Genomic DNA, 26419 nt, shown 5'->3' on the forward strand with positions numbered 1-26419 from the left:
AACAACACATTTGGCCCAGGAACTGCTAACAAATGTACAGTGCAGTGGAGGTCCAAGAAGTTTTGCAAAGGAGATGAGAGCCTTGAAGATGAAGATCTCAGTGGCCAGCCATTGGAAGTTGACAACGACCAATTGAGAGGATCATCAAAGCTGATCCTCTTACAACTACACAAGGAGTTGCCTAAGATCTCAAGGTAGACCATTCTATGGTCATTCAGCATTTGAAGCAAATTGGAAAGGTGAAAAATCTCGATAAGTGGGTGCCTCATGAGCTGACCACAAATTTAAAAAAAAAATCATCATTCTGAAGTGTCGTCTTCTCTTATCCTATGCAATGACAATGAACCGTTTCTCCATCGGATTATGATGTGAGATGAAATTGGATTTTATATGACAGCCGGCAACAACCAGCTCAGTGGCTGGACCGAGAAGCTTCAAGGCACTTCCCAAAGCAAAACTTGCACCCCAAAAAAGTCATGGTTATTCTCTGGTGGTCTGCTCCTGATCTAATCAACTACAACTTTCTGAATTCCAGCGAAACCATTATATCTGAGAAGTATGCTCAGCAAATCGATGAGATGCTCGAAAAGCTGCAACGCCTGCAGCTGGCATTGGTTGACAGAAGGGGCCCGATTCTTCTCCCAACAACACTCAACTGCACATTGCACAATTAACATTCACTTCAAAAGTTGAATGAACTGGGCTACAAAGTTTTGCCTCCTCCACCATACTCACCTGACCTCTCAACAACCAACTACCACTTCTTCAAGCATCTTGACAACTTTCTGCTGGGAAAATGCTTCCACAACCAGCAGGAGGCAGAAAATGCTTTTCAAGAGTTCATCTAACCCAAAGCATGGATTTTTACGCTATAGGAATAAACAAACTTATTTCTCACTGGTAAAAATGTGTTGATTGTAATGGTTTCTATTTTGATTAATAAAGATGTGTTTGAACCTAGTTATAATGATTTAAAATTCATGGTCCAAAACAGCAATTACTTTTCCATCAACCTAATAACACAGTAACCAAATGGCTACAATGCCAAACTGAGGAATGAAGATGGCCTAACACCAAATGAATGACCACATAGTATTGAAGTAGAGAACCCCATTCAATGTACTGATGTGAACAGTGAGGGCATGGTTCTCTGAGATGCCACCTACCAGTCATTCATCAGCACTATATGCACAGTTAGACCATGCCACCAAACTCATGTATTACCAACAGCTTGCAGCAACCAGAAACCTAAGAGGCCTAGCTTGTTTTGTAACATGGATAACTCAAGTAAAGAACAACTAATGGGACTTCCCTGGCACTGCAGTGGATAAGAATCCACCTGCCAATGCAGGGAACTCAGATTTGATCCCTGGTCTGTAAAGATTCCACATGCTTTGGAGCAGCTGAGCTCATGTGCCACAATTATGGAGCCTGCACTCTAGAACCTGCGAGCTCCAGGTACTGAAGCCCCTACACCTGGGAGCCTGTGCTCTGCAACAAGAGAAGCCAACTCAGTGAAAAGCCCACACATCAGAAGGAAGAGTAGCCCACATTCGCCATAACTAGAGACAGCCCATGCACAGGAACAAAGACCCATTGCAGCCAGAAACAAAGAAAGAACAATTTATGATCAGAAAACCAATGTTGGGACTTCAGTATAATTTTTAATAAGTGAATAATGCCATTAAGAAATTAATGTATATTAAGCCTCATCAAAGACAGAAAGCACGGAGCAATTGTAGCTATACTTCTTTCACCTCCTGTCAGTGAAGATAAAGGTCTGTGAACAATACAGAATCTGCCAAACTCTGTATGTCTAAAGTGTGCAAAAGCCTTTAAGTTAAGGAGAATAGGTACTTGTTCTGACAAGTGCAGATATTCCGGCTGTGTTTATTAAACAAGGGTAAACATCTGAATGTAAAGTAAAAAATCATCTGGATGGCTTGTTTGCTTCCAAAATTTAGCTGTTTGGAAACATCCAAAAATAGTTAGAAATGCCTGGCAGACTCTTAAGGTTTTTTCACGTGACTTTGGAATGCAACAGATTTGTGGACTTTTACTGGACTTTTAAACCTTTTCAGGAAACCATCATGTCTCATATTTGTTGAAAACCCAGGACTAGAACATTAATTCATATTCAATAAATGTTAAATGACTGAATGAATAAGAATGCTGAAGGATTCCAAGGATGCCTCTATCTATCATAAGAAATAAGGTGAGTTCTCTCAAAATGAAAATACATTGACAAAAAGATATGTACAAGAATATTTAGAGCACCTTTATTCACAATGGCCCCAAAATGGAAACACTCAAATATCCATCAACTGGAGAATGGATAAACAAATTATGATACAGTCATGCAATGGACTATTACTCAGCAATATAAAGATTACACATGGCTGAATGGCAAAAACATAATTAAGCTACAGAACACAGACACAAAAGAGTACATACTATATGATTCTACTTATGTAATATTCAAGAACAGACAACGATGGTGATAAAATTCAGGAAGTTGCAGGGGGTGGGTGTTGGTAGGTACAGGGTAATTGACTGTGCAGGTGGATGGACAAATTCTTTGGTGGGTTCAGGTGGGTTACACAGGTGACTATATTATTGTTGAAATTCACCAAACAAAACACCCGAGATCTGTGAATATTATTGTATGTTAAGGATGAAAGTGAAAGAGGAGAGTGAAAAAGTTGGCTTAAAGCTCAACATTCAGAAAACGAAGATCATGGCATCTGGTCCCATCACTTCATGGCAAATAGATGGGGAAACAGGGAAAACAGTGTCAGACTTTATTTGGGGGGCTCCAAAATCACTGCAGCAGTTGATGATTGCAGCCATGAAATTAAAAGTCGCTTACTCCTTGGAAGGAAAGTTATGACCTAGACACCATATTAAAAAGCAGAGACATCACTTTGTCAACAAAGGTCTGTCTAGTCAAGGCTATGGTTTTTCCAGTGGTCATGTATGGATGTGAGAGTTGGACTGTGAAGAAAGCTGAGCGCCAAAGAATTGATGCTTTTGAACTGTGGTGCTGGAGATGGAGAAGACTCTTGCGAGTCCCTTGGACTTCAAGGAGATCCAACCAGTCCATCCTAAAGGAGACCAGTCCTGGGTGTTCACTGGAAGAACTGATGCTGAGGCTGAAACTCCAATACTTTGGCCACCTCATGTGAAGAGTTGACTCATTGGAAAAGACCCTGATGTTGGGAGGGACTGGGGGCAGGAGGAGAAGGGACAACAGAGGATGAGATGGCTGGATGGCATCACCGACTCAATGCACATGAGTTTGAGTGAACTCCGGGAGTTGGTGATGGACAGGGAGGCCTGGCGTGCTGCGATTCATGGGGTCACAGAGTCAGACACGACTGAGCAACTGAACTGAACTGAACTGAAGGATAAATCTGTTTTTAAAATTGTTTTAAAGCAAAGGTGAGATCTGATGGGAGTAACCACCATCTTATTGTCTAGGCTCCAATAATCACTATCCTCAGGCACTCTTTTCATCAAGCTACCTCTACACTCAAGAATCCAAAATGACTTATTACTTGTCCTGTCAAATCCATATCTTTATTATCTCCTCCATACAAAACTTCCTCCATTAACTTCTCCCACTTCCCACCCTACCACTGGTATCTGCTCACTGTCCCATGCAGATAATTTGCTTTTTCCTACCTGAATCTCCTTGTGTCCTTACCTGGTACTCAAGATCTCTCTGCCCTTCAAATTAGAGCCTCCTTCAGAGTGGAATTCTTGGTTAATTCTAGTCAATTTGAGCACCCTATGTTCCCTCAACTCTTATGTTCATTTATTGGTTAATATGGTATATGCTGCTGCTAAGTCACTTCAGTCATGCCCGACTCTGCGCGACCCCATAGACGGCAGCCCACCAGGCTCCCCCCTCCCTGGGATTCTCTAGGCAAGAACACTGGAGTGGGAATATACCCCAATTTTAATAAAATGTGCAGAGACTGTGGCTAGGGATCCCTTTGTATTTCTCTGCTGAATCCACTTCAGAACCAGCATCAACGGGCCAGCTTACATGGTATCCAGACAAGGGCAAATAGCTGTTTAACCAAGGACCAATGAGAATCGTATAGAAGGGAGCTCTGAGGTCCTTCAGGGGCCTGGGTGGGCTGTTGGCCTTTCCTCTTTCAAGCAAACAGTTGAACAAGGAAGGATCTGGTCCCCACTGAGACAGCAAGTGGCTGAGAACAAGGTTGTATTCTTTTTCTGCTCAGCCTTCCCTCTTTAACTAGTGAGGAAAAGACCAGCACTGCTCTGAGCGGGGCAGAGCCAGTTTCCAGAGCTCAGATTTCCATAGTGCTAAAAGGACCTGATCCGGAAGGAATAAAAGGGTGGCGGGAGCATTTAAGGCCAAGCAGGCACTCAAGCCTCTTCCCTTAGATTTACACCCAACACGTATGCAAGAAAGCGAATTACAAACACCGACGCTCACAACCAGATATACACGTGCACGCCCAGCCCTGCAGAAGCAGACGCGCATGTCCGCTAACCCGCGTGGACCTACTTAGTTTTCTCTGCTATAGATGCCTCCCATTCCACCACCGCTCGGCCCAGCCTGGTTTCTCCTATCCTGGCACTGGGGAGGTTTACCAGCCCCGACCCTGCCAGGTCTGAGAAGACTGTTTCTCTATCCCGGGGGTGGCGGGGTGGGGGCGGGAATGGCCTGTAAGGGAGGTCCTTTCCTCCAGGGCGGAAGCAGCGCGCTCTAGCCGGGCGGACTTAGCTCTTGTCCTGGGAACATCTGGCGGGGGCTGGGAGGGGGGCTGGGAGGGGCGCGCATCCAGGGTGAATGTGGATTGGCTACGCGGGAGGGGGAGGCGGGGTCTGAGCGAGGGGCGGGGTTCACTGGCCCCTTTAAAGCCTTGACATCAAGAGGCGGCCCCAGCACCCCCCCTTTTCTCTGCCCCCCGCCCCAGAGCCGCGGCCATGGACCCGGCGGATCAGGCCTGCCCTGGCCCAGCTCAGCACCTGATTTTGGTGAGTTCTGGGCCCACTTGCAATTTAAAGGGCGGCGAGTGAAGGGTCTGTAAGCCCCGGGCCGAGGGTGGGAGGTATGGAGGGTAAGACTCTCGTGGCAGCCTTGGGTCGGAGAGGGCGGCGCAGCTTCCTGCCGGACCTCGCTGCCGTCCCCTCGCGCTCGCCGCACTCACCCCGGGGGGACCAGCAGCGACTCTGTCCACCCCCACCCCACGCCCTCCCGCCCCCCGCGCCGTCCTCGCGCACACTCGGTGGCCCCGGAAGGGAAACTTTGCAGAGAGGGGGATGTTCCGGGGGGCCGGTCTCCCTCCCCCTTTAAAAGCTCTGACCTTGCCCCAGCTGCGCACCCCACCCCACCAGCATCCCACCGCCCGGGTGCCGCTTAGCGGTGCCAGGTTGTTCCTGAGGGGAGACTCCCTAAAGCGCAGGCGCGGAGAGGAGCCTCGGGCTCCTCTTCTCACTCCTTGCAGTCCCAGTGGCCTGAGGCGGTGGGGCGTGGGGGAGGTGGGGAGAGGCGGAGAGCTCGGGGTCTCCCGGAACGACTCTTCGGTGGCTTTGAGGGGCTGCGGAAAGGAGAAAGGGAGCTGGGCAGGCTGAACACTAAAGAGGCTGAGGAAGGGAGAAGGGCTGGGCAGGGAGTGGAGCCAGGGCAGCGCCTGCAGGAAAGGCTCTCTGGGTCCTGGCTGCGGTGCCAGAAGAATGCAGAGAATTTATCTGTGCCCGACACTCCCCTGGCCTAGACCGACTAGAAGAGCGACTGTCTGAACCCCAGTCTCGGTCTCCTGATCCTGGGCCCAAGGCCCCACAGTCTCTCCGGCCCTGGCGCTGCCCCAAGGGCACGGAGGACCCTTATCTCCCACAGGCCTAGTTTTCCAGGTGTCTCAGCGCTATCCACTAGCCTATCCAGCTGCTACTTCTTAAACGCCGGCCTTCCTGAGAAGCCAGGGGTCTTAGGCTGCCGCTTTGCCTGGCTGTAAAGGCAGAGCTTCTATTCCCTTCTTACCACTGCTCTCCCTCCCCCCACGGGTCCTCCTGCTTAAGCACAATTGTCCACCAGGGATAGCAGTGGAAACATGCCTGGAACACGTGTGGTCCTAGAGGAGCGGTAGCGAAGGGTCAGTCTGACGGCTCAGTGGACAGTGTGTGTGCTCCGTAGGTCAGTGATGTCCGATTCTTTGCGACCCCATGGACTGCAGCCCGCCAGGCTCCTCTGTCCCTGGGGACTCCCCAGGCAAGAATACTGGAGTGGGTTGCCATGCTCTTCTCCAGGGGATCTCCCCAACCCAGGGATCAAACCCAGGTCTCCCCGATTGCACGCGGTGGACGGTACTTTGGGGGAAATGAACCTAACCCAGTTGCCCTGTTGCAGACCCTCTCTTGCAAGACATGCCAGATGACTGGGAGACTCCTTGTCTTTCAAGAAAGGAGATAACACAATTCACTTCTCATATTGGGTCCCTGTCCTTCTGAAAACAACCTGGGGTTAGTGGGTTTCTTACCTCAGAGAAACACTTGCATCCCTGTTTGGGGAGATATTCCCATGTAGTTCAACTTTGTTTTCAGTCTGTGGTCTGTGCATGAGGTGGTATGAGCCCTCCAGCTTCTCTCCAGGTCAGGCCTTTGGAGGATGGTGAGAACCTGAAGGGGGAGATGGCCTGGGCTGCAGGGAAGAAGGCCCTTCTACAACAGGCAAATGGAAACCAAAGTGTGTGAGGATCAAACTGCTATCACTGTGAACTGGGAGTCAGAAGCTCTGGTCCTTGCCCTTTGTAGGTTGCTGTGTGACCTTAACCAAAGTGGTTTGCCTCTCTGGTGTTCCTTTCCCGTATGTGAAATCCAGCAGTTGGACTAGAAGGCTCTACCATTCCTTTCCACGCTTTGACATTGTGTGGTTTCACTGATGAGTGAAATTGGAGGGGAGAAAGGTCCTCCAGCAGGGTAGCTAAGTTTGGAGAGATAAATTGCTTAGGATTAGAACCTTGGGTTGGAGGGGTGCAGACTCCCTTATCCTGCCTAAGAATAGCCACTGCCCTGCTCACCCCTGGTTCCTTGGAGTATGAACTCTTGCTGGCTAGGATTTGGGCCACCCATCAAGGCCTCTGGTGAGACACCCTGGCAGGCCAGTCTTTGAGCTGGGCCTTTGGGGAGGGGTTGAGAAAGGAGAAGGCAGCCAAGGGCCAGCAGGGTAAGCAGATTCCCAGGAGACAGTTTGCATCTCAGCTGTTGGGACTTGTTTTAGGATCCAGGCCAGGGACTACAGCACACTCTTCCACTCTCTTATGGGAAGAGGGCAAGGAGAGCCCTACCGCTGTTGCCCAGCCTGGCCCCACTCACCACACCTCTGTACTCACCACCCCCAGCTCCCAGCCACCCTCCCAGACCCTGCCACACCAGCCCAGCAGCAGCAGAGAGAGGCTGCCCCAACCCCACATTGCCTGGACTCCTTCCCTCCTCGGGGTAGAGCTTGCTCAGGAGTCAGGCTCTCCAGGTTGGGACTTGCTCTCTAGCTCAAGAGCCAAAGGCCTTCACGTTCTCCTTGTTTGTTTTCAGCCTTTGGTCTCCGGGTGCTGAGGGGGATAGCAGAGGAGATGCGGTGGGCAGAGAGGCCATGGGGCCAGCGGCGCGTGGAGCACATTCTCCTGCACTGCTCTTCCCTCTGCCCGCTCCCCAGGAGCCCTCTTCCCCGGGCCTTGCTGCCCACGGGAGGGAAGCTACAGCAGAGGGTGTTGAAGTTAGACCCCCCTGAGGAAGCCTTCCTCACTGCTAGGAGCCCCTGGGATGCAGAATGGAAGCTCCCAGGAAGGTCAGTTTCCCAGAAAGTAGCTAATGGTGGAGTCCCTGTCAGAGTGAAGGATGCGGCTGTTGCTAGGCAGAGGCTGCTGTTTCCTCTTGGGGTGTGGCTCTGAGGCTGGCCAGCCAGAGGCCCCGTTAGAAGCAGGAGAAAGTACTCTTGCCTCACAGCTGAAGAGGGGTCCCTGGCCCCCTCAGCCTTGGGTCACCAGAAGCACATCTCTCAGGACAAATGTGGCTTCTGCCTCTGCCTCCCCGGCTCCTCCCCTGATTCACCACTACTACACTGTCTGCTTTGACAGTCCTCTCCCAAACCTGGCAGGCTCCTTCAGCCCTCAGTCTGGCTGCACTAATGGACTGATTGGATTTTCTATACTTGGGAGTTGAGGATTTCTGATTGAACATGCAAATTTATGTAAATCAATCTGGGATCTGCCACAGCATCAAAACAACATAGAGTCACAGGCTGGAAGGAATCCTAGAGACAGTCTAGTCCAACGCCCTCGTGTTAAAAATGGGGAAACTGAAAAGAAAAAAAAAAGAGGGAGGTGCAGTGAAATCTAGAGGGGGAAGTGATTCATACAGTGGCGAGTGTCAGAAGCAGGGCTCCTGACTCTGGTCTGCTGTTTTACGTTGTACCATTTGCCTTAAATTTCTTGTGCATGAAGGGGCTGGGCCAGATTTAAAGCAGAGAGGGCAGTTCTTGAACCTGAGATTGTGGAGACCTAAGCCCTTAGTGGGTCAGAGTTTTATCTAAGGTTCCCCTTGGGCTCTGGTCAGCTCTGTTAACATGCTGAAGAAAAACAACTTCAAATTCTTTAGAGTAGCACCCTTACTATTTTGCCCCAGGCTCTGCCCTGGAGGGTTGGAAGACAAGGTCTTTCATTGGTTGCTACCTGGTTTGACACTTATGGTTCCCCAGAGCTGAGATTCTGTCTGTTCCCAGCATCTCTCAAGGTACCAAGCACGTAGTAAGCTGCAATGCCCTCCATCTTTTTGTTGTTGTTAAGATTTTTTTTTATATGGACCATTTTTAAAGTCTTTATTGAATTTGTTGCAACATCGCTTTTTCTATTTATGTTCTGGTTTTTTGGCCCATGTGGAATCCTAGCTCCCTGGTTCGAACCCACACCCCTCTACACTGGAAGGCGAAGTCTAAACTACTGGACCCCCAGGGAAGTCCTCAGAGCCTCACCTTTCCATTTCCATGCACATTCCAGTGTCTGCTGTTTCCCCCCGTGGCTACAGTGGGAAAATACCTTTGGTCTTCTCTGATTCTCTGCCCACTCTCCTCGAGGTACAGACCAGCTGAGCCTCCTTGTGGATTTCTGAAGCAGTGACCAACTAAGCAGGCTTTGCTGTAGGAAAAATCTCATTTTTAAGATCAGTGCCAAAGGTGTGTGGGGGCTGCAGAGATGGGCTTGGATCCCAAAGAAGCAATCTCGACAGTTGAGATGATTTTGATCTGATTTAGCCAGTCGGCTGCCAGGTGCCCCCTGCTCCCACTTCATGGACTGGACCTGTGGTGTGGTGCTGTTTGGAGAGCTGAGCCCTCACTTACCCCACAGTGGCTGTGTACATTGCAGAGATGATGCTTTGGAGAGTAATGTGTTCTGACTCAAGATCAAAACCCCAGACTCCCGGCCAAGGCTACCACCAGGCTCTGCTGTAGTCTGGGGAGGGGGCTTGGGACATATTTGGGGTCTTCCTCACCTTCCCCCCAAACTCAAGTCTGGCCGCCTCTGAAAGAAGCACCCTTGTCTTCAGCACTGTCCCAAAACATGGCAGGTACAGGGCGGGCACCTCTGGTTCTTCACTGTACAGTGGCCCTCGGCATCCTATATCCTCAGCTCCCTGTGAGAGAAATCTTTCTCCCTGGGCCTCAGTTTCCCAGTCTGTTGCTGATGGATTAATAAGACATCATCTTTGGGGTGTGGCACCTGCTTGATAATTACCATCTTCGCTTCTCTGGGAGTTACACAGATGAAAGAGGCCCAGGGAGGCCAGCTTGTTATTAAGGTGAATTATCGTTGCTGTTAGTCCTGATTTCTAAAAATCCAGCAGCTGCTGAGAAGAGCCCAGTAGGCACAGCTCCCTGAATCTTACGCTGGTCCATAAGCTCTGGGAGTTCTCCAAGACTCACTAAGCTAATTTTTTTTTTAAGTATAGGTATTTTGAAAGGAGAAACAACCCATTGTGCTGCTCATGCTGTTGCCTGAAAGGCTGAGTACCGCTTGGGGTGCTGGTCTGCAGTTCCCACTCTAATGCAGGGCGTGAAGTGGTCCCTCCCTGGAGACCCTCTGGGTAAGAGAGTGGTGAGGTCTTTCCTAGAGGAGAATGTGAGGGGCCCTGTAACTCCTGGGGTGTGGCGCTGGAGTCCTCAGCAGCCGCAGTTCCCAGGGGCTGATTCATTTCATCCCCAGCTGGCTTGATGTGGGGGCTGTAATTGGCCCTTTTGTGTGAGGATCTGTTGAGACACCCCCAGAACTTGCCCTCGGAAGCCCCAGGCACTTTCAGGAGCCCTTTACCCCACTTTACCCCCACCTGCCCCAAACATTCCCCTTGCCCAAACTCCTACCTCTGCCCTTGGCCAACCTTACCCCTTTCTCAGGAGTGAGAATGAACCCAGCTCTTAGCTAGGCGGAAGTGGCCCTAATTTAACTTCTGAATAGTTTGTTGCTACCAAGGCACACCACAGCCGACGGCTGGGAGGGCCTCTCCCCAAACTTGGGGAGACACTGCTGGGAAGACAGGGGAGAGAAGAAACTGGTGTGCCTTGGCCAGACCCCATACTCCCCTGTGGAGACCTCTTCACCCCTCCCTTGTCCCTGGGGCCTGGTCCTTACTTCCTAACATGAGAAGAGAATAGGTGGCCCTACCTGGGAGGGGCATTAGAAATCCCATGGTTAAAAAAAAAAAAGAAATCACATGGGCAAGTGTTTATTCCTTCTAACAGTTTTTTAAAGTTTATATTCTTTTTTTCACTAGATTTTTTTTTTTTTACAAAGTCCAAAAATCAAAATGATACAAAAAGGCATATATTGAGAAATCTCGCTCCGACCTCCACCCTCTTCTTCCTCCACGTGGTGGTGTGCGTGCTCAATCACATCCAACTCTTTGTAACCCCGTGGACTGTAGCTCACCAGACTCCTCTGTCCTTGTAATTCTCCAGGCAAGAATACTGGAGTGGGTTGCCGTTTCCTTCTCCAGGAGATCTTCCTGACCCAGGGGTCAAACCTGGGTCTCTTGAGTCTCCTGCATTGGCAGGCGGATTCTTTACCGCTGTGTCATCTCCCCCCATAGATGATCACTTCTTAATTTCTCTGTTTCTTTTTGGTTGTTCTGGGCTTTTGTTGCTGCGAGGGCTTCTCTCTAGTTGCAGCGGTTTCTCTTGTTGTAGCTGGTAGGCTCTGGAGCTTGCGGGCTTCAGTGGTTGCAGCACGTGGATTCAGTAGTTGTGGCGCACGGCTTCGTTGCCCCACAGCATGTGGGATATTAGTTTTCTGGGCCAGAAATCGAACCTGTGTCCCCTGCCTTCGCAGGCAGATTCTTAACCACTGGACCACCAGGGAAGTCCCATTAATTTCTTACATATCCCCCATCTTTTAATAGAAAACCAAATACGAATATCCTTTTTTCCCCCTTTACCCGAAGATAGCATGTAGTGTGTACTATTTTCATCTGTTACCTGTTGGCAATATTTGTCTGTAGAGCATTTTCTTCTGCCACCATATTGGGTCTCTGATTTCTGTCCGTTAGCACCCACCTCAGGGTCCCCCAGTCAGCCCCAGGCCAGGAGCAGGGTTCATTTACCTTTGTATACCAGGCTTCATTCAGATGCCAAAACCAGCCTCTCAGGAATACTCAAGCTCCAGGCAGCTCTTACTAGGTGTTCAGTGTGATGCCAGACTCCGGGGATACAGTGGGGATCCCAGAAGTCCACGTTAATCAAAAATTAAGCAGTTACAGAATTAAAGCTGTGATGGAGGCTGCAAAGAAAGGACAAGTATTGTCAGACCAGATAGAGGCCCAATCCGCCTTGGTGTGCGGTGGGATGTGTGTGTATTGGGGGCAGGCACGTGGCATAGCACAGAGCTGGGGCAGGGGTCTGGGACCAACGCTGCAGAAATGGTCCCATGTGACCTGGAAAGCTGGGTTTTTCAACTTGACTTCGGTTGTGCTCCTCTCCCCACTCCCCCAATCTGTGGACTGTCTGGGACCCCTTAAGTTTTACTGTGTCTCAGACAAGAGACCATCTTTTCCTGGCAGATGGTGTCAAAAATGCCTCCTGCCTGCCCCCTCCACCCCATCACCTTCAGTTTCCCCAGCTCTGGGGCTGTGAGCTCCTGAAGCTAGAGCCTTCCTTTCCACTTCAGGCTGAGGGGAAGTTGGGGGGTGTTTGCCTCTCACTTCCTCTGCAGACGGCACCTCACTTCCTGTCCCCGGGGCTAGAAGGAAGCTCAAGCTCTTGGCTTTGCTGTCCCTTCCTCTCTACCCGCCTTGCTTTCCTGGGAAGCCCACGGGGCCCATAGGAGGAGGGCAGCATCAAAACCAAGGGTTTCTCCCTAACGGTCTTGCCAAGCTCCTCACCCACACATATCCCCACCTCACACAAGGGGACCTCTCAGCTGCAGTCCATTTCCAGGCGTGACCTCATCCTTCTCTTCTGTGCCCTGTGGGAAGAGAGGAGTCAGAGTTCACCCCATTTTACAGATAAGAAAACTGAGTCGGGGTGGTTCTAGGCTTCACCTAGGGGCATGCAGTATGCCTGAGCCAGGTCAGAATCCAGGAAGCCTGGCTTATATTTATGGGCATGGATGAGCGGGGCCTGTGGGTGAGCAGAGCTACTTCTCCCTGAGCTGAGCTGGCAGCTTAGGAGGTCACCCATGGGCCCTGGCCAGATGGCACCCACTGAGTCGACACTAAAGCTGCCTGGGTGTGGAAGGCACTTGATTGGCTGGAGGCTGTTCCCTTTGAAGAAACAAGCTAGGATATGGGGCTTGGGGGTGTTAGCACTAGGGGCCGGGTATGGAGGCTAGCAGAGTATATGCCTGTCTCTTCAGGGCCTGCCATGCAGCCTGAGCACCAACAGGCTGTGTGGCCTTCCAGACCCTTTTTTCTCGGGTCTGAGAGCAGATCACCGAAGTTCCAGTTGTCAGCTCTTCTGTCATCTCCAGGAGGCTCTCTGCCTTGGTTCCTCCTGGGGGGCCCAGCATATGCCTCTGGTTACATCCAGGTTGTTGAAAAGATGCTGACTATCCTATTCGGTCAGGGGATAGGAGAGGAGTTAGTAACTAGCATGGACCAGGGGAGCAGGAAACACTCACCTTCAAATGCCCTTCAGTCCAGCTGCACTGAGTCACTGTTTCCATGCACACCCAGAGATTTCTGCCTCCTGCTGCCTGGAATGACCCCCTTCCCTTTTTCTTGTACCTAAACCCTGTCTATTTATAAAGTTCACTAGATGCCTCCAGTTCTGAAAAACTGTTCCAGCTCCAACCTAATATTTCTCTTAAAGTTCTCCGAAGACTTCTCTTATGGAACCTCCTTCGTAGTACAGCTATCTACCTGCATGGCTTACATGCCCTACTAGTCTGAAAGCTCCAGGAAGTCTGAGAAGAGGGGACCCATCTCTAAATTGCCCCCCAGTACCCAGCATTGTACCTCCTAATCTGCAGAATGGATAGATGAGTCCCTTTTTCAGAGGGCATCGCTGAGACCTGGGCAAAGGTTGAGAGCTTGGCAGAGGTCATATCAGTGTCCAGGGCAAATCTGAAAATGTCCTCTCTCACTTTGCCGTGTGTTTTGTCATATGGGGCTTTCAGAAGCACTTGGCGGGGGAGGGGGGGCGGGGCAGGGTCACTGGAGATCTTTAAGGAAACATGATGAATCCTCACCTGTCCCTTCTTTCTGGTCTTGAAAGGAGATCACCAAATTCAGGGCCTCGGTGGCAGGAAGTGGCGGGGAGAACAGAAGTTTCAGTGTAAGCAGGGTCCCTCCTCAAGGAGCTCCCCTACTTACAGCATGGAAGTTGCCCCTTCATAGAGGAGTACTGGAGAACAGGATGCATTGCAGTTTGAAATACTGATCCTGCAGGAGGCACTTGAAGATGAGAGATCAGTGGAGGCCTCGTCAGCCCAGGACAGCTTTTCAGAAGAATGTTGCTCTGGGGCCAGCCCAGGTCAGGGCTTCCAGGGCCGCTTTGAATGCTTTCATCTGTCCCCAAAGCTAGGAGGTCATGGGAAGATTTGACGTGAAAGGGACACAATCAGATTTACAGTTTTAGAAAGAAGATTGCTCTGCTAGAAAAAGAGATTGTGGCAGGGAAAATGCAAGATAAGCCTGGGACATCTTCTGTACCAGAAAGTAAGCAAATGTTAAAAATAATGTCTTTGGGGGCTACGAGGGCTGTTTGTTGTGGACTGCAAGCTTCTCTAGTTGTGCCGCATGGCCTCAGTAGTTATGGTGCGCAGGCTTAGTTCCCTGACCAGGGATCAAACCTGCATCCCATGCATTGGAAGGCAGATTCTTAACCAGTGGACCTTCAGGAAAGGCCCAGTATTTTTTTTTTTTAATGAAAGCATATTGAAAGGACACAGGAACCAACCTGAAAGAATGGCTAAAGCTGGCATTTAAGCAGTAAGAGTAAGTGGTAATGATAATATTAAGATTATAATCCAAAGAATAAAATAATGCATACTGTGAGTCCATATGATACAAATATGTAATTAAGTAAATAAATGGGAGTGAAGAGACAGCTTTTCCTTACAGAAAACTTCTAATTAATAAATTACAAGGAATGAGAGAAATCAAAAATTATCTTTAGAGCACAATAGTAATTGCTGCAGGCGAGTTCCACTGATGAATCCTAAAATTAGTGGGTGAAAGTTTAAGCAGAAATAGGATTTTGCATGGTCACAAAGGGTTACCCCCGCCTAAATGTTTATTAATTACAAAAGAAAAATAGTCTTGCTATGATGCAAAGCCCACTGATAGATGCCACCTAACCAGGTGATCAAAGTTTAACATCGTTAGTAAGAAGACCTCTCAGCATCATGTATACATACCCCCTGATAGCATGTGCTGCGAAGGTCACATCACCTCTGTAATGTTGTTTCCTAGAATCCATAACCCCAATCTCATTGGAGAAAACATCAAACCAACTCATATTAAGGAATATTCTCCAAAATACAGTTTCCTTCCAAAGTGTGAAGTTAATAAAAGACAAAGACTGAGGAACTGTCTTCTATCATAGACTAAGGAGTCATGGTGATTAACCACAACGTGGGATCCCGTACTGGGTCTTGGGATAGAATACCAGTGGAAAGGACATCAATGGAGAAACTCATAAGATCCAAATAAAGTCTGTTTCATTTTGTTTTTAAGTCTTATTTATTTCTTTAGGGCTTCCTAGGTGGTGCTAATAGTAACTAACCTGCCTGCCAGTGTAGGAGGCTTAATAGACTCGAGTTCGATCCCTGGGTCAAGAAGATCCTTTGGAGGAGGGCATGGCAGCCCACTCTAGTTTCTTGCCTGGAGAATCCCTGTGGACAGAGGAGCCTGGTGGGCTACAGTCTGTAAGGTTGCCAAGAGTCTGACACAACTGGAGAGACATAGCACACACATTCGTTTTTGGCTACGGTGGGTCTTCATTGCTTCGCTCTGGCTTTCTCTAGTTGCTGCAAGCGGGTCTGCTCTTCGTGGCTGGCTCGGGCTCCTTACTGCAGGGGCTTCTCTTGTTGCAGAGCACAGTTCTAGGGCTCGAGGTCTTCAGTAGTTGTGGTTCACAGGCTCTAAAGCACCAGCTCAGTAGTTGTGGTGCACAGACTTAGTTCCTCCAAGGCATGTGGGACCTTCCCAGACCTAGGATTGAACCTGTGTCTTCTGCATCGGCAGGGAGCTTCCTTACCACGGAGCCACCAGGGGAACTCCCGTTCCTTTTTTTTAAAGTGTACACATGTGCTCAGTCACCAAGTTGTGTCTGACTCTTTGTGACCCCATGGACTGTAGCCTGCCAGACTCCTCCATCCGTGGGATTTTCCAGGCAAGAGGACTAGAGTGGGTTGCCATTCCCTCTTCCAGGGGTCTTCCTGACCCAGGGATCAAACCCACATCTCCTGCATTGGCAGGCAGATTCTTTACCTCTCAGCCATCAGGAAAATGTTAACAAAGTATACACGCATATTCTCACAAATAAATAACAGAAGAGGAGGTGGAAGATGGCTGCAAAGAGAGAAATGTGGTAGACGAGGGAACAGTTGTCCAGGAGGAAGTGGTTACCATCAAGGCAGTGAAAAGACAACCACAGAATAGGAGAAAATATTTGCAAATCATATATCTGATAAGGGGCCTGTGTTTGGAATATATAAAGAATTCTGACAACTCGATGGCAAAAAAGACACATACCGCAATTAAACAACAGGCAAAGGGTCTGAATAGGCTTTTCTCCATGGAAGACATGCAAGTGGCCAATAAGCCCTTGAAAAGATGCTCAACATCATCAATCAAAGAAACAGAAATCAAAACCATAATGAGATATCACTTCACATTTACTAAGGTGAAGTTGCTCAGTCGTGTCCAACTCTTTGCGACCCCATGGACACCAGGCTCCTCCATCCATGGGATTTTCTAGGCAAGAGTACTGGAGTGGGTTGCCATTAATCAGACAATAACGAGTGGTGAGGACATGGAGAAATTGCACGTCCCATCACACTGTTGATGGGACTCTAAAATGATGCATCCACTTTGGGAAACAGGCTGGCAGTTCTTCAAAAATTTAAACTTAAAGTCACTGTATGACTCAGCAGTCCCACTCCTAGGTGTATACCCATGAAAGCTTTCATCCATGTGAAACTATCACAGCAGTGCATAGAGCAGCTTTGTGCATAATAGCCAAACAGTGGAAACAGCTCAAATGTCCATTAGTGGCTGAATAGATAAATTGTGGCGTAGTCATACCGTGGAATATTATTTGGCCATAAAGAGGAGTGTAGTACTGATACATGCTTCAACAGGGATGAACCTTGAAAACATGCAGAAGGCAAGAAGCCGGTCATAATAGTCCACCTGTTATATGATTCCCTTCATACGAAATGTCCAGAACGGGGAAGCTGTAGGGACAGAAAATAGGTTAGTGGTTTCTTAGGTTTGGGCATGAGGGGATGGTAACTAAGGGGTGATGAAAATGTTCTCAAATTGACTATGGTCATGATCTATATATATATATCTGTGAATATGGTACAAACCCCTGAATTGTGAGTTGTGTGTGAGTTGAACTATGTCTCTAAGCTTTAAAAAACAGTCCAGCAGGAAGTACCCACCAGAGAAGCACCTGAGAAAGCAGTGGAGGCGAGATGCTGTAGGATTTAGCCTTGTGGCAGTTACTGAAGTTGGACCAGGTTGAGGAAAGAATGAGAAGGAAGGATGGCTTTTTTTTTTTTTTTTTAAAGAAGTTTGGCTGTGAAAGGCAAAAGAGGGCAGTGTCTGGAAAAATGTCAAGGGGAAATCACTTTAAAGATGAAAGTACCTGAGAAGTTGTGAAGGTAGATGAGAAAGATCTGTTCCGGAAGTAGACCCTGAAGTTGGGAAGGGTCTGGGACAGGAAGTCCTGGCCTTGCTGGGGGAAAGAGGAGGAGAGGAGGGACAGAGGATGGGAGGGTGGTGGCAGGAGGTTTCAGGGGTTTCCCCTCTGATGGCCAGTCCTCTGGGAAACTAGGGAAGATGGTAGACCAGAAGTATGAGGTGGTTGGCGAAGGTGTGAAGTAGCTGTTACAGAGAATGAGAGAGCAACTCTAAGCCTCGGTAAGAGGGCTAGCAAGACTGGCCATCTGGCTTAGATGGCCTTCCTTTAGTGAAGAGAGAGTGAGTAATAATGTGAGCTAAAGCCTGGGGACAGGAGTATCCAGGCCTGTCCTTCCTTACTGGTAGCCTCTGGACTGGAAAGAAGCATTGACCTTGAATGCTAAAGTCAAGAGACCCAGGGATCTTCTACCTTCCCTGTCCAGTATAGTCGCCATCAGCTGCATATGGCTTTTTAAATTTTAAAATTCCGTTCCTCCATTGGACCAGCCACATGTCAATTGCTCAGTAGCCATATGTGGCTGGTGGCTACCATGTTTATTAAACAGCACAGAATTAACATTTTCATCATCACGAAAAGTTCTCCCGGATAACATTGTTCTAAGAAAAGTGATTCTTTTCAAACTATTGAGTCTAAGGACCTCTCTGCACTCTTAAAAACTGAAGACCCCCCAAAGAGCTTTGGTTCACATGGATTGTACCTACTGACATTCACTGTCATATAAATTCAAACTGAGAGTTTTGAATATTTAATTCATTTTAAGGTAACAATAACCCATGTTAATATTTTATGAGAAATAATTATCTATTTTACAAAACAAAAAATAGTGAAAAGAATGACATTGTTCTTCATTTTTGTAACTCTGTCGTGTCTGACTTAATTGGAGGCAGCTGGATTCTCATATCTGCTTCTGAATTCAGTCTGTCATGCTATCAGTTATCTCGTACTCTCTGGAAAATGTCACTGCCTACTCATGAGACAGAGAGTTAAAAAGGCAAATCATGTCTTAGTGATATTGTGAAAACAGTTTTGACCCTGTGTATTCCTTGAAAGGGCCTCAGGATCCCTGGACCTCACTTTGAGAACCACTGTTCTAGAACAACCTCCACTTGGCATGAAAGAACTAATCCTTGAGAAATAGAGCGATCTGCCTAAAGTCACACAGCAAATAAATTGCACTGTTGGGACTATAAGCCAAACCATCTGGCCTGAGGCTTTTTCCAGTTCCCTTGGCCCGGCCAGGATGGGCCTGCTGCACTTGTGGGAGTGGGGCTAGGCATCTTGGCTGCAGAGCCCCTGGCTTGTGGCCCTATAAATAAACCCATTGAGTCTGCTGGAGCCCCTTCCCTCCCCACCCTCAGCGGCTGCTTTTGTTGTTGGGTGATGCTGTGAACAGGGAGCAGAAAGGATCTGGGGAGGAGAGACAATGGGTATCAACATCTACAAGCCTTCTGGGCGCGCAACACCACTGCCCTTCCTCCTGCCCTGGCTGACCTGCTGTCGGTTTGAAAGCACCTCCATCATGGTCTGGAGGTTCTTGGAGTGCCTGTGAGGAGGAAGTTGGAGGAGGGGTGCAGTGGGCCCCTTCCCCATGGACACTTGCCCCTCAGAAGGGCTATTGTGTCCTGGGGCCAGCTGTCAGGAGGAGGGAAGGAAATTCTTGTTTGCCTCTGGCCCTGAGTGAGGGGGTGGGGGAGACCAATGGGGATCCTTGGGGCAGACAGATGCTTCAGGGCAGAGGAAGGAGCCACTCTCAGACCGGGAATGCCCCCGGGGCCTCAGTCCTCACTTTGTTTTTTTCTTCCTACCCTCAACCCAGGGCAGATCTTGTCTGGAAAGGAGTGTTGCCGTGGGTGAAGAAGTTGCTGTTTACAAGTAGACTCCTGGGTGTGACGGGGATTCCAGAAAGCAGCTGGGGGATGGGGGGGAGCAGAGGGGGAAACACTTGGATTACACGGACGATTCTGTTAGTAAAGCCAACTCCGTCTCTGCCTTCCCACAGCTGCCCGCCCCTCCCCCACCCCCTGGCCCCTGGCTCTTTTCCCCTAGAGGACTGCAGGGGGGAACAGCTGGTCAGTGAGGGGCTCATCAGGGCCCAGAGGCCTTGGCTAAGGGCCAGGGTGAGGAGCCTAGAGGACCGGCTCGCTGCCATCTCTCTGGCCCCTTCCTCCCAAGCCTGGACTCTGAGACTACAAAGGGGGGTCTTCTTGCCTGTGGTCTTCTTGCCTGTGCCCTGGCGGGCTCCCCCTCCTTGATCTGGCTGCCTGAAAGGCCAGGACAGCCTTTTTGCAGGGTTGCCCAACATGCCTGACCAGGCTGAAGAGATGAGCGACCACCCAGGTTCGCTCAGTCACTGGGCGCACCTGCCCCTTCCCTGCGTTACCCAGAGAACCCCTGAGCAGCTGATCCCCCTTCGCAGTCTCTTCTGAAGGAGGGCCAGAGAGGCCCTGCTCTTCCTCTCCCTCCCTCCCCTCAGCACTGAGGTCACCTCCCTCTGAATCAGGCCTTTGTGGAGGGCGGGGTTGCCCGTTGGCAGTTCTGGCGGGAGAGCCTCCCCATTCAAGTTCAAGCTCCCACCCGCTGCAGCTCCATCCCTACTCAGCTGGGCCAGCGTCCTGTGTTCCACATCCACATCAGACACCCGGGATATGTTGTGGGGCCCCCAGAGGAATGCTTGAAAGCAGGGCCATCCCGAAAAACCCAGGCCAGGGGTTTTCCTGGGCTCTAGGTGGGGCTGAGCACAGAAGCCGTGAGTAGCAGTTGTGGGGCCTGAGGGTGGACAGGGGTGCTTGGCCCTGGGGAGGGGACCCCACTGACCCTGCAGGGAAAACCACTGGGGAACTGACCTGGATTGTTTGTTTTTTGTTTTTGTTTTTCTCCTCAATAGATTTGGTTCGAAACCTCAAACTCTGAAGGGCCAAATTCCTAATTGGGCTCAGTTTGGGAGCTAGAGGTGGTATTATTGCTCTGGATCGTAATTTTCCCCAGAGGAGGCTAAAGATGCAAGTTTTCAGTCTAGAGATCTTGAGACCAGACTCACAGCATGCGCCTCCCCAGCGCCAAGTTTAAATGCAGGCCTCTTCCGAGTGACTCAACAATCCGGGCTGACAGCTTCCTGCCCTCATCTTGTGGCCGTGCAGACGCACAGAAGGCCCAGCGTCTGGAGCTGGCCAGACCACTTGGGCTGAGGGCAGAAAACTTCTCCCCAAAGTGGGGCTGAGTCACAGCCCGCCTTCAGCCGACATGTCTGGAGCCTCTCCCAGGCCCTGCTCAGACCCGGACACTGACACCCTTGAGCTGTGCGCCCCCGTGGCTTGTCCCTTGGAGGGTCCCCCCCAGGTCACAGTGGGACTCAGGCCGCCCTGCCTTGGGATTCCCCGGGGCTCAGATCCGAGGGTGGTGGTGGTTGGTGTGTTGGGTCCCCACCCTCCTCAACACATACACAGGCCTCATGCCTGACCTGGATGCTTTTTCATTCATTCGTTTATTTATTTTAGCAAAAGATACCCTCCTAAACCACCTTCACCCTTAGTTTGGTTTCTGTGGTTGTGTGAAGAAAACAAAGACTGGAGGTTTCTACCACTTTATCTTTCCCTTTTGTGGCCTCCGGACACAGCCCTGTTCATCCCTCTCCCCTCCTTCATCCTCCTGTTTTTTCTCACCCTCCCAAGCACTCCCTTCCCCGCCCCTGCCCCTCTATTTCTGGAGGTGTCCACTGGGGACGTAAGTGATGAGGAGGTTGAGGGGATGCTGGTGACCTGTGGGGACAGGCCTCTCCTAGAGCAGGGGGAGCCCCCGCCTGGCAAGAGGATGGTGGCCCGCGGATGAGTGACACGGGGTAGGCTGGAACTGGTTCTCTGAGGCCTGTTTTGGTTTTAACCCCTGTTTGTGTATGTGGGAAGGAGGCTTTTTCCTGAATTTTTTTCATTTCTTTTGAGGTCTGTCCATTTCTAAATATAGCAAGCATGATAATGTTATGAGCAAACAAAGTTATAACTCGATACATTTTTATGATGTTAAAATAACAAAGGACTTTAGATTGTGGTGGAGTGTCAAGAACAAGCATTGCACAGTTTCTCCTTTTTCTCTGCTTTTCAGAAGCCCCCTTCCCATTGTTGTGCACAGGCTTGTTTTTCCTCCCTCCCCACTCCACCCCCGCCCAGAAAGAAGCCTTCTCCTCTTCTCTCCCTTTCTCTTTCTAGAGTATCAGGTGGAAGAGAGTGAGGGCTGGAGGGCTGCCAGGGAAGGGGTCGGAGAGGAGGAAGCCCCTACGGGCAGGGCAGAGGGGCAGCCCTTCAGATCTTCAGGAGCCCTCCTTTAAAGACCCCCAGGGAGAGGGACCTGGGACTTAGGGTCTGCTTCTAGGTGAACTGCCAGAGTGAAAAGCCTTCATTTATCAGAGTCCATGCAGGACTCTCTCCATGCATTATCTCACTTCCTGCTCCAACAGCCCTTTGGACTAGGTATTCTTATCCCCATGTTAGGGATGAGGAAACTGATTTTGCTGAGCCAGCGTCTAACCCGGGTCTGTCTGACTGCAAAGCTCCGGGAATGCTGAGACTAAGTGCACGGAGCACAGAGGACAAGGATGTACAGAAAGGCTGCATAGGAAGGGGGCCCAGGCCTGCCCACTGTGCTCTGTGAACCAGCCATATGGTGTGGGCAGCATCCTTTGTCTCTGGAGCTTGCTTCAGAGCAGGCTGGCACCTCCCCCCGTCACCCTCCTTACGAGGTCGAAAGGAGAATCAGATGTGATCCATGACACAGGAGAACATCCCAGCGCGCAGGATACACTCCGAGGATGCAGGTGTAGCTTCCTTTGCCTCGGTTTCCTCATCTCAAATATGTGTCGATAATAGCACTTGACCCCTTTTGTGGTTGTGAGAATGAAAAAAGATGACGCATGCTGGGTTGCTGTTCGATCCCCTCTGGCTGAGAGCTGGGGCCATTTGCACTGCCTCTTCCCTCTGCCTGGAATGCTCTTCCCATTCCAGGATTTCATCTGCCCATTCACGCAGGTAGCTCTCTGCCTCGCTGTCACCTTCAGCGCCTTCTCAGGACCTGATGTCGGTTCATTGGTTTATCTCTGGTATTACCTGCCAGTCCTAGTAGAATGGAAGCTTCATACGGGCAGGATTTTCTCTGGCTTGTTTATCCCTCTGGTCCAGGATGCCAGGCAGTAGGAAGCCACCAAGTGCATGGCTGACCTTGTCTCCCTCTGTGTCTCCTCAGGCAAGGTGACCATTCTGGCTGCGTGGGTGAGTGTGCCAGCCTGGGTGAGGAGGCAGAGACAGGTGAGGGGCTTTGGAACTTGGGTGTGCTGGTGGTGGGGACTGGAGGAGGGCTGGGTTGGGCGAGGCAGCCTCTGCCCCACAGGGGAGGGAGGAAAAAGCATTCAGATGCCTGGTAGGTGAGCTGCTGAGGGCTCCTCTTCCTTGGTCCAAAAGCCCTAAGCCCCTTTTGTGGGAGCTTTAGGCGGTCAGGGAGGCAAGTAGTTGGTGGTAGACTAAGGACCCCTACCCTTTTGCATTAGGGAGGGTTTCCCATCTACTGGAAATTTTGACAGTATTTGTATAGAGGAAGGAAAGGAGTACTTTCCTCTACCTGAAAAATTAAAACTCAAATGGAAGATGAAGACTAGTCAAGGAAAGCCAGTCACTATGGCAACAGTTCGGAGTAGGGAGGGAGCCGGGATCACATAATGTGATACAGGTCAGAGACCTGGCTCTGTTGTGTTCAGGCAATGACAGACTAGCCTGTTCAGCCGTCAGTTGGTCTCTTCCACACCAGGTATCACATCGGGTATCTAGTCAGTGAAATGAAGACAGTGTCCCTGCCCTCGCAGAGCTGACAGTCTGGGGGGACATTTATAGAGCCGAGCTGGAGGAGTACCTGACTCAGCCTTGGCGTGGGGGCCCTGGAAAATGAGTAGGAAGGAGCTGGAAAAGTGGAAGGGGGATGGGTATCAAGAGACCCCTGCAGAGGGCCCAGCTCTCACAGAGGCTGCTCTGCTGGGGCCTCGCCCGGAGCAGGGAGGCTTGGAGGCTTGCAGGCCACCTCAGGCTCTGCCAGGAAGATATAGAATGTCCGTTTGAGACCAACCTCAGCGGAGAATTCAGGTTTCTTGGCTCTTGGCCAGTGTCTGTGTAATCTGTAAGAGGGCAAGGGCAGTCATGAGTTTATAAAAACAATGGTCTCTATTCTTGAGATGGAAGAGCATGTCTATGTGTCTGTCCCATGAGCAAGAATCTGAGCCTGACTCCGAGTTGTTACAGTGTCCAAGGCACAGGGATCACAGGGATGCCAACTCCGGAGATACTGACAAGTTCTGTCTCTGTCCACCTCCTCCTCCGCTCGCCTCCCTATGCCCTGGAGTAGCCTGCCGGGGCTTCTCTCACTTACCCCCAGGGCCTGATGTCGGAGGCCATGGACCAGTCAGCCGGGAGCCCTGGAAACCTGAACCCAGGAGAAGGTGGTGATGGCAGCGCTGAGCCGGGCACCTGCCAGGAGCTCCTGCACCGGCTGCGGGAGCTGGAGGTGGGGCACGGGGCAGGCTGGCCAGAGCCCTGCGAGCTTGGGTGGGTTTGGAGGTGCAGGGCAACCTTCCTCTCAGCCTGCTTTTCCAGGCTGGAGCAGTGCTGAACATTTCTTTAGCAGGCCCCTCTGAGACCCCCTTTCCTTACTCTTAGCTCTCCAGCCTTCATGCCAGCTCAGGACAAGAGGCATGCACAAGGGTGGGGCTCTACTAACCCCCAGATATCTCCCTTCTTTACCCCACTTTCGTGCCCCGGCTGTAGGAAAAGGGTGGCCACAGAGGCCACAGAAGGAAAAGTCTCAGGCACTGAGGGACCAGGGTACGGATCCATGAACTAGGCTTCTTACCACGTTCCTAGACCCTGCCCTGCGCCCTCCAGCCTCCTCTGCCTTCTCCCCAGGGAAATAAGGGTAACGTTTAGCACCTCCCACCTTGGTCCTCCTGGCCACTGTATCTCCCCAGCCCCTCCAGCCTCATGGACTGAAGTCGAGGTAACAAAGGACCAGCTGTCTCAGCTCTGCCTTCTGGATGCCCTGGGTCTCTATGTGCTCGCCCCTGACAGAATCACCCTGGAGCCAAGAGCTGGGGCAGGGAGAGAGCTACTGGACTCCTTGCCTCTCCTTCCCAAGAGGAACCTGCCCTGGGAAGAATGATCGCTTGGCCTCCCATTTACCTTCCTCCTCCTCCCTGCAGGCAGAGAACTCAGCACTCGCCCAAGCCAACGAAAGTCAGCGGGAGACCTACGAGCGCTGTCTGGACGAGGTGGGTGGGCTGATGCCGCCTGTGCGGAGCACAGCTTGTCGGCTCCAGGCTCCAGGCAGGGACTCACTCATCTGACAGCTTTTCCTCAGCTCTGCCTTTCTCTACCCAGGTTGCCAACCACGTGGTGCAGGCACTGCTGAACCAAAAGGTAAAAGGCCACAGGAGGCACTCATACCCCCTGACCTGAGCCCAGATGCCCTGGGAGGAGGCCCCAGGCACAGCAGGGGAGGTCCTTCCTGGGGACCCCTGAGCCTGCTCAGCTAGGGGATCGAGGAGGATGGAAATGGCCTCTTGGCTCTCCAGCGGAGTCCCCTTTCTCTATCTTGGACAGTCCGTACTGTTTGACCTGGAGCCGGGGCCACGCTAGGTAAGGCCAGGTCTCCAAGCGATAGTAACTTTGATTTGGGCTTGAATCCTTCCGTTATCCAGGCCCCAGCTAGTTTCTCCAGATCACTGTAGCCCTGATAGCAGTGTTGATGTTGTGACCATAAGGTGACATCTAAATATTGACTCAAGTACTGTGGGTAATTCCTTGACATGTGGGCTACTCTGACCCCTAAGTCTTCCTCTGCCTTACATGAGCCCTTCTTTGATGTGTGGTTTCTAAGAGGCAGAGGATTGGCTTCAGAGATGAGAAAGTTGCCAAAGGGAATGGAATTACTTCCGACCAGGAGTGGTAACCTTTAGAAGATTTACCATCCCCAGAAGATGCGAGAGCCATAAATATAGGCAGGCTCAGCTCCTTCATAGGAGGTTGCAAGAGAAGCGCATGCCCAGCAGGAGTGCCCACTGCTCTGATGAAGCGACTGTGCTCACTCCACTCTCCCTCTCCCCACCCCCTTGCCTTCTTCTGCCTCCTGGGGGCGGCAGGACCTGCGAGAGGAGTGCATCAAGCTGAAGAAGAGGGTGTTTGACCTGGAAAGGCAGAACCAGATGCTGAGCGCCCTGTTTCAGCAGAAACTCCAGCTGACGGCGGGCTCCCTCCCTCAGGTGGGCACATGCGATCCCCCCTCCTTCCTCGCATCTCAGCCTCCTACCTCCCAACTCAGCCCTGGTGTCATCATCACGCCCTCTTCTCCCAAACACCTACAGAAGCAGGTTGTCAGTCATTGGCCTCCATTCTGGGCGCTGCGGCCTTCCAGGGCAGGCCCACCTCGCCTGATAGATCTGAGCCTTCGGTGAGGGGAAACTTCTAAGACCCCCTTAAGCTTGGCTGTCCCCCACTTCCCAGGTACTGCCCACCCAGCCAGTTGGTGTCCCTTTTTGTTGACAGAGAAAGTCCTTGCTTCCTCCGCCCTGAGTAGAGAGATGGGTGGATGCTGAAAATGCAGTCATTTCAAGCTAGCTCCCACGAGGCCCCTTTGGCCACTGCCTTTCCTCTTCTTGGCCAGAGGCAGGGGTGGGGCCGGGTGTAAGGCACCCAGTGCTTGGTGTCATGGAGAGGTTAGGAAAGGCCCTTCACCCGGATGACTCTGCGCATGCCCGGCTGCATCTGCCCACCCGCTAACCTAGTCTTGGCCACAGACGCTCATCGCTGCTTCCAGCCCTGACACCTGCCTTATCCCAGGAGAAGCAGGAGGCTAGTGGTAGTGAACCCTGGGCTCAGTTAACATGTAACATGGGGTCCACTCTGTCTGGAAGCCCCAAGGATATGGTGTGCCTGTGGGGAATCAGGAGCAGCTCCACGTACCCAAGGTGCACAGTGGGTTCTGAGGTCAGCCAGCACACCCCCCACCTAC

General features: G+C 50.9%; 1 protein-coding gene across 4 annotated transcripts in view; it reads left to right on the top strand.

Moving 5' to 3' along the window:
• NCKAP5L (NCK associated protein 5 like) overlaps positions 4894-26419 on the top strand; it is a 30897-nt gene continuing 9371 nt past the window's right edge. For 2 of the 4 annotated variants that reach the window (XM_018047816.1, XM_018047819.1), the window contains exons 1-6: positions 4894-5013; positions 22616-22677; positions 23762-23920; positions 24612-24680; positions 24790-24828; positions 25551-25670. In XM_018047816.1, the coding sequence (XP_017903305.1) occupies positions 23798-23920; positions 24612-24680; positions 24790-24828; positions 25551-25670 (351 nt within the window). In that variant the 5' untranslated portion in view covers positions 4894-5013; positions 22616-22677; positions 23762-23797. Of the gene's footprint in view, positions 5014-22615; positions 22678-23761; positions 23921-24611; positions 24681-24789; positions 24829-25550; positions 25671-26419 lie in introns of those variants that run through there. The other 2 variants (XM_018047817.1, XM_018047818.1) reach the window with 2 other exon arrangements.

Source organism: Capra hircus, chromosome 5 (genome assembly GCF_001704415.2).
Source record: "Capra hircus breed San Clemente chromosome 5, ASM170441v1, whole genome shotgun sequence".
NCBI lineage: Eukaryota > Metazoa > Chordata > Mammalia > Artiodactyla > Bovidae > Capra > Capra hircus.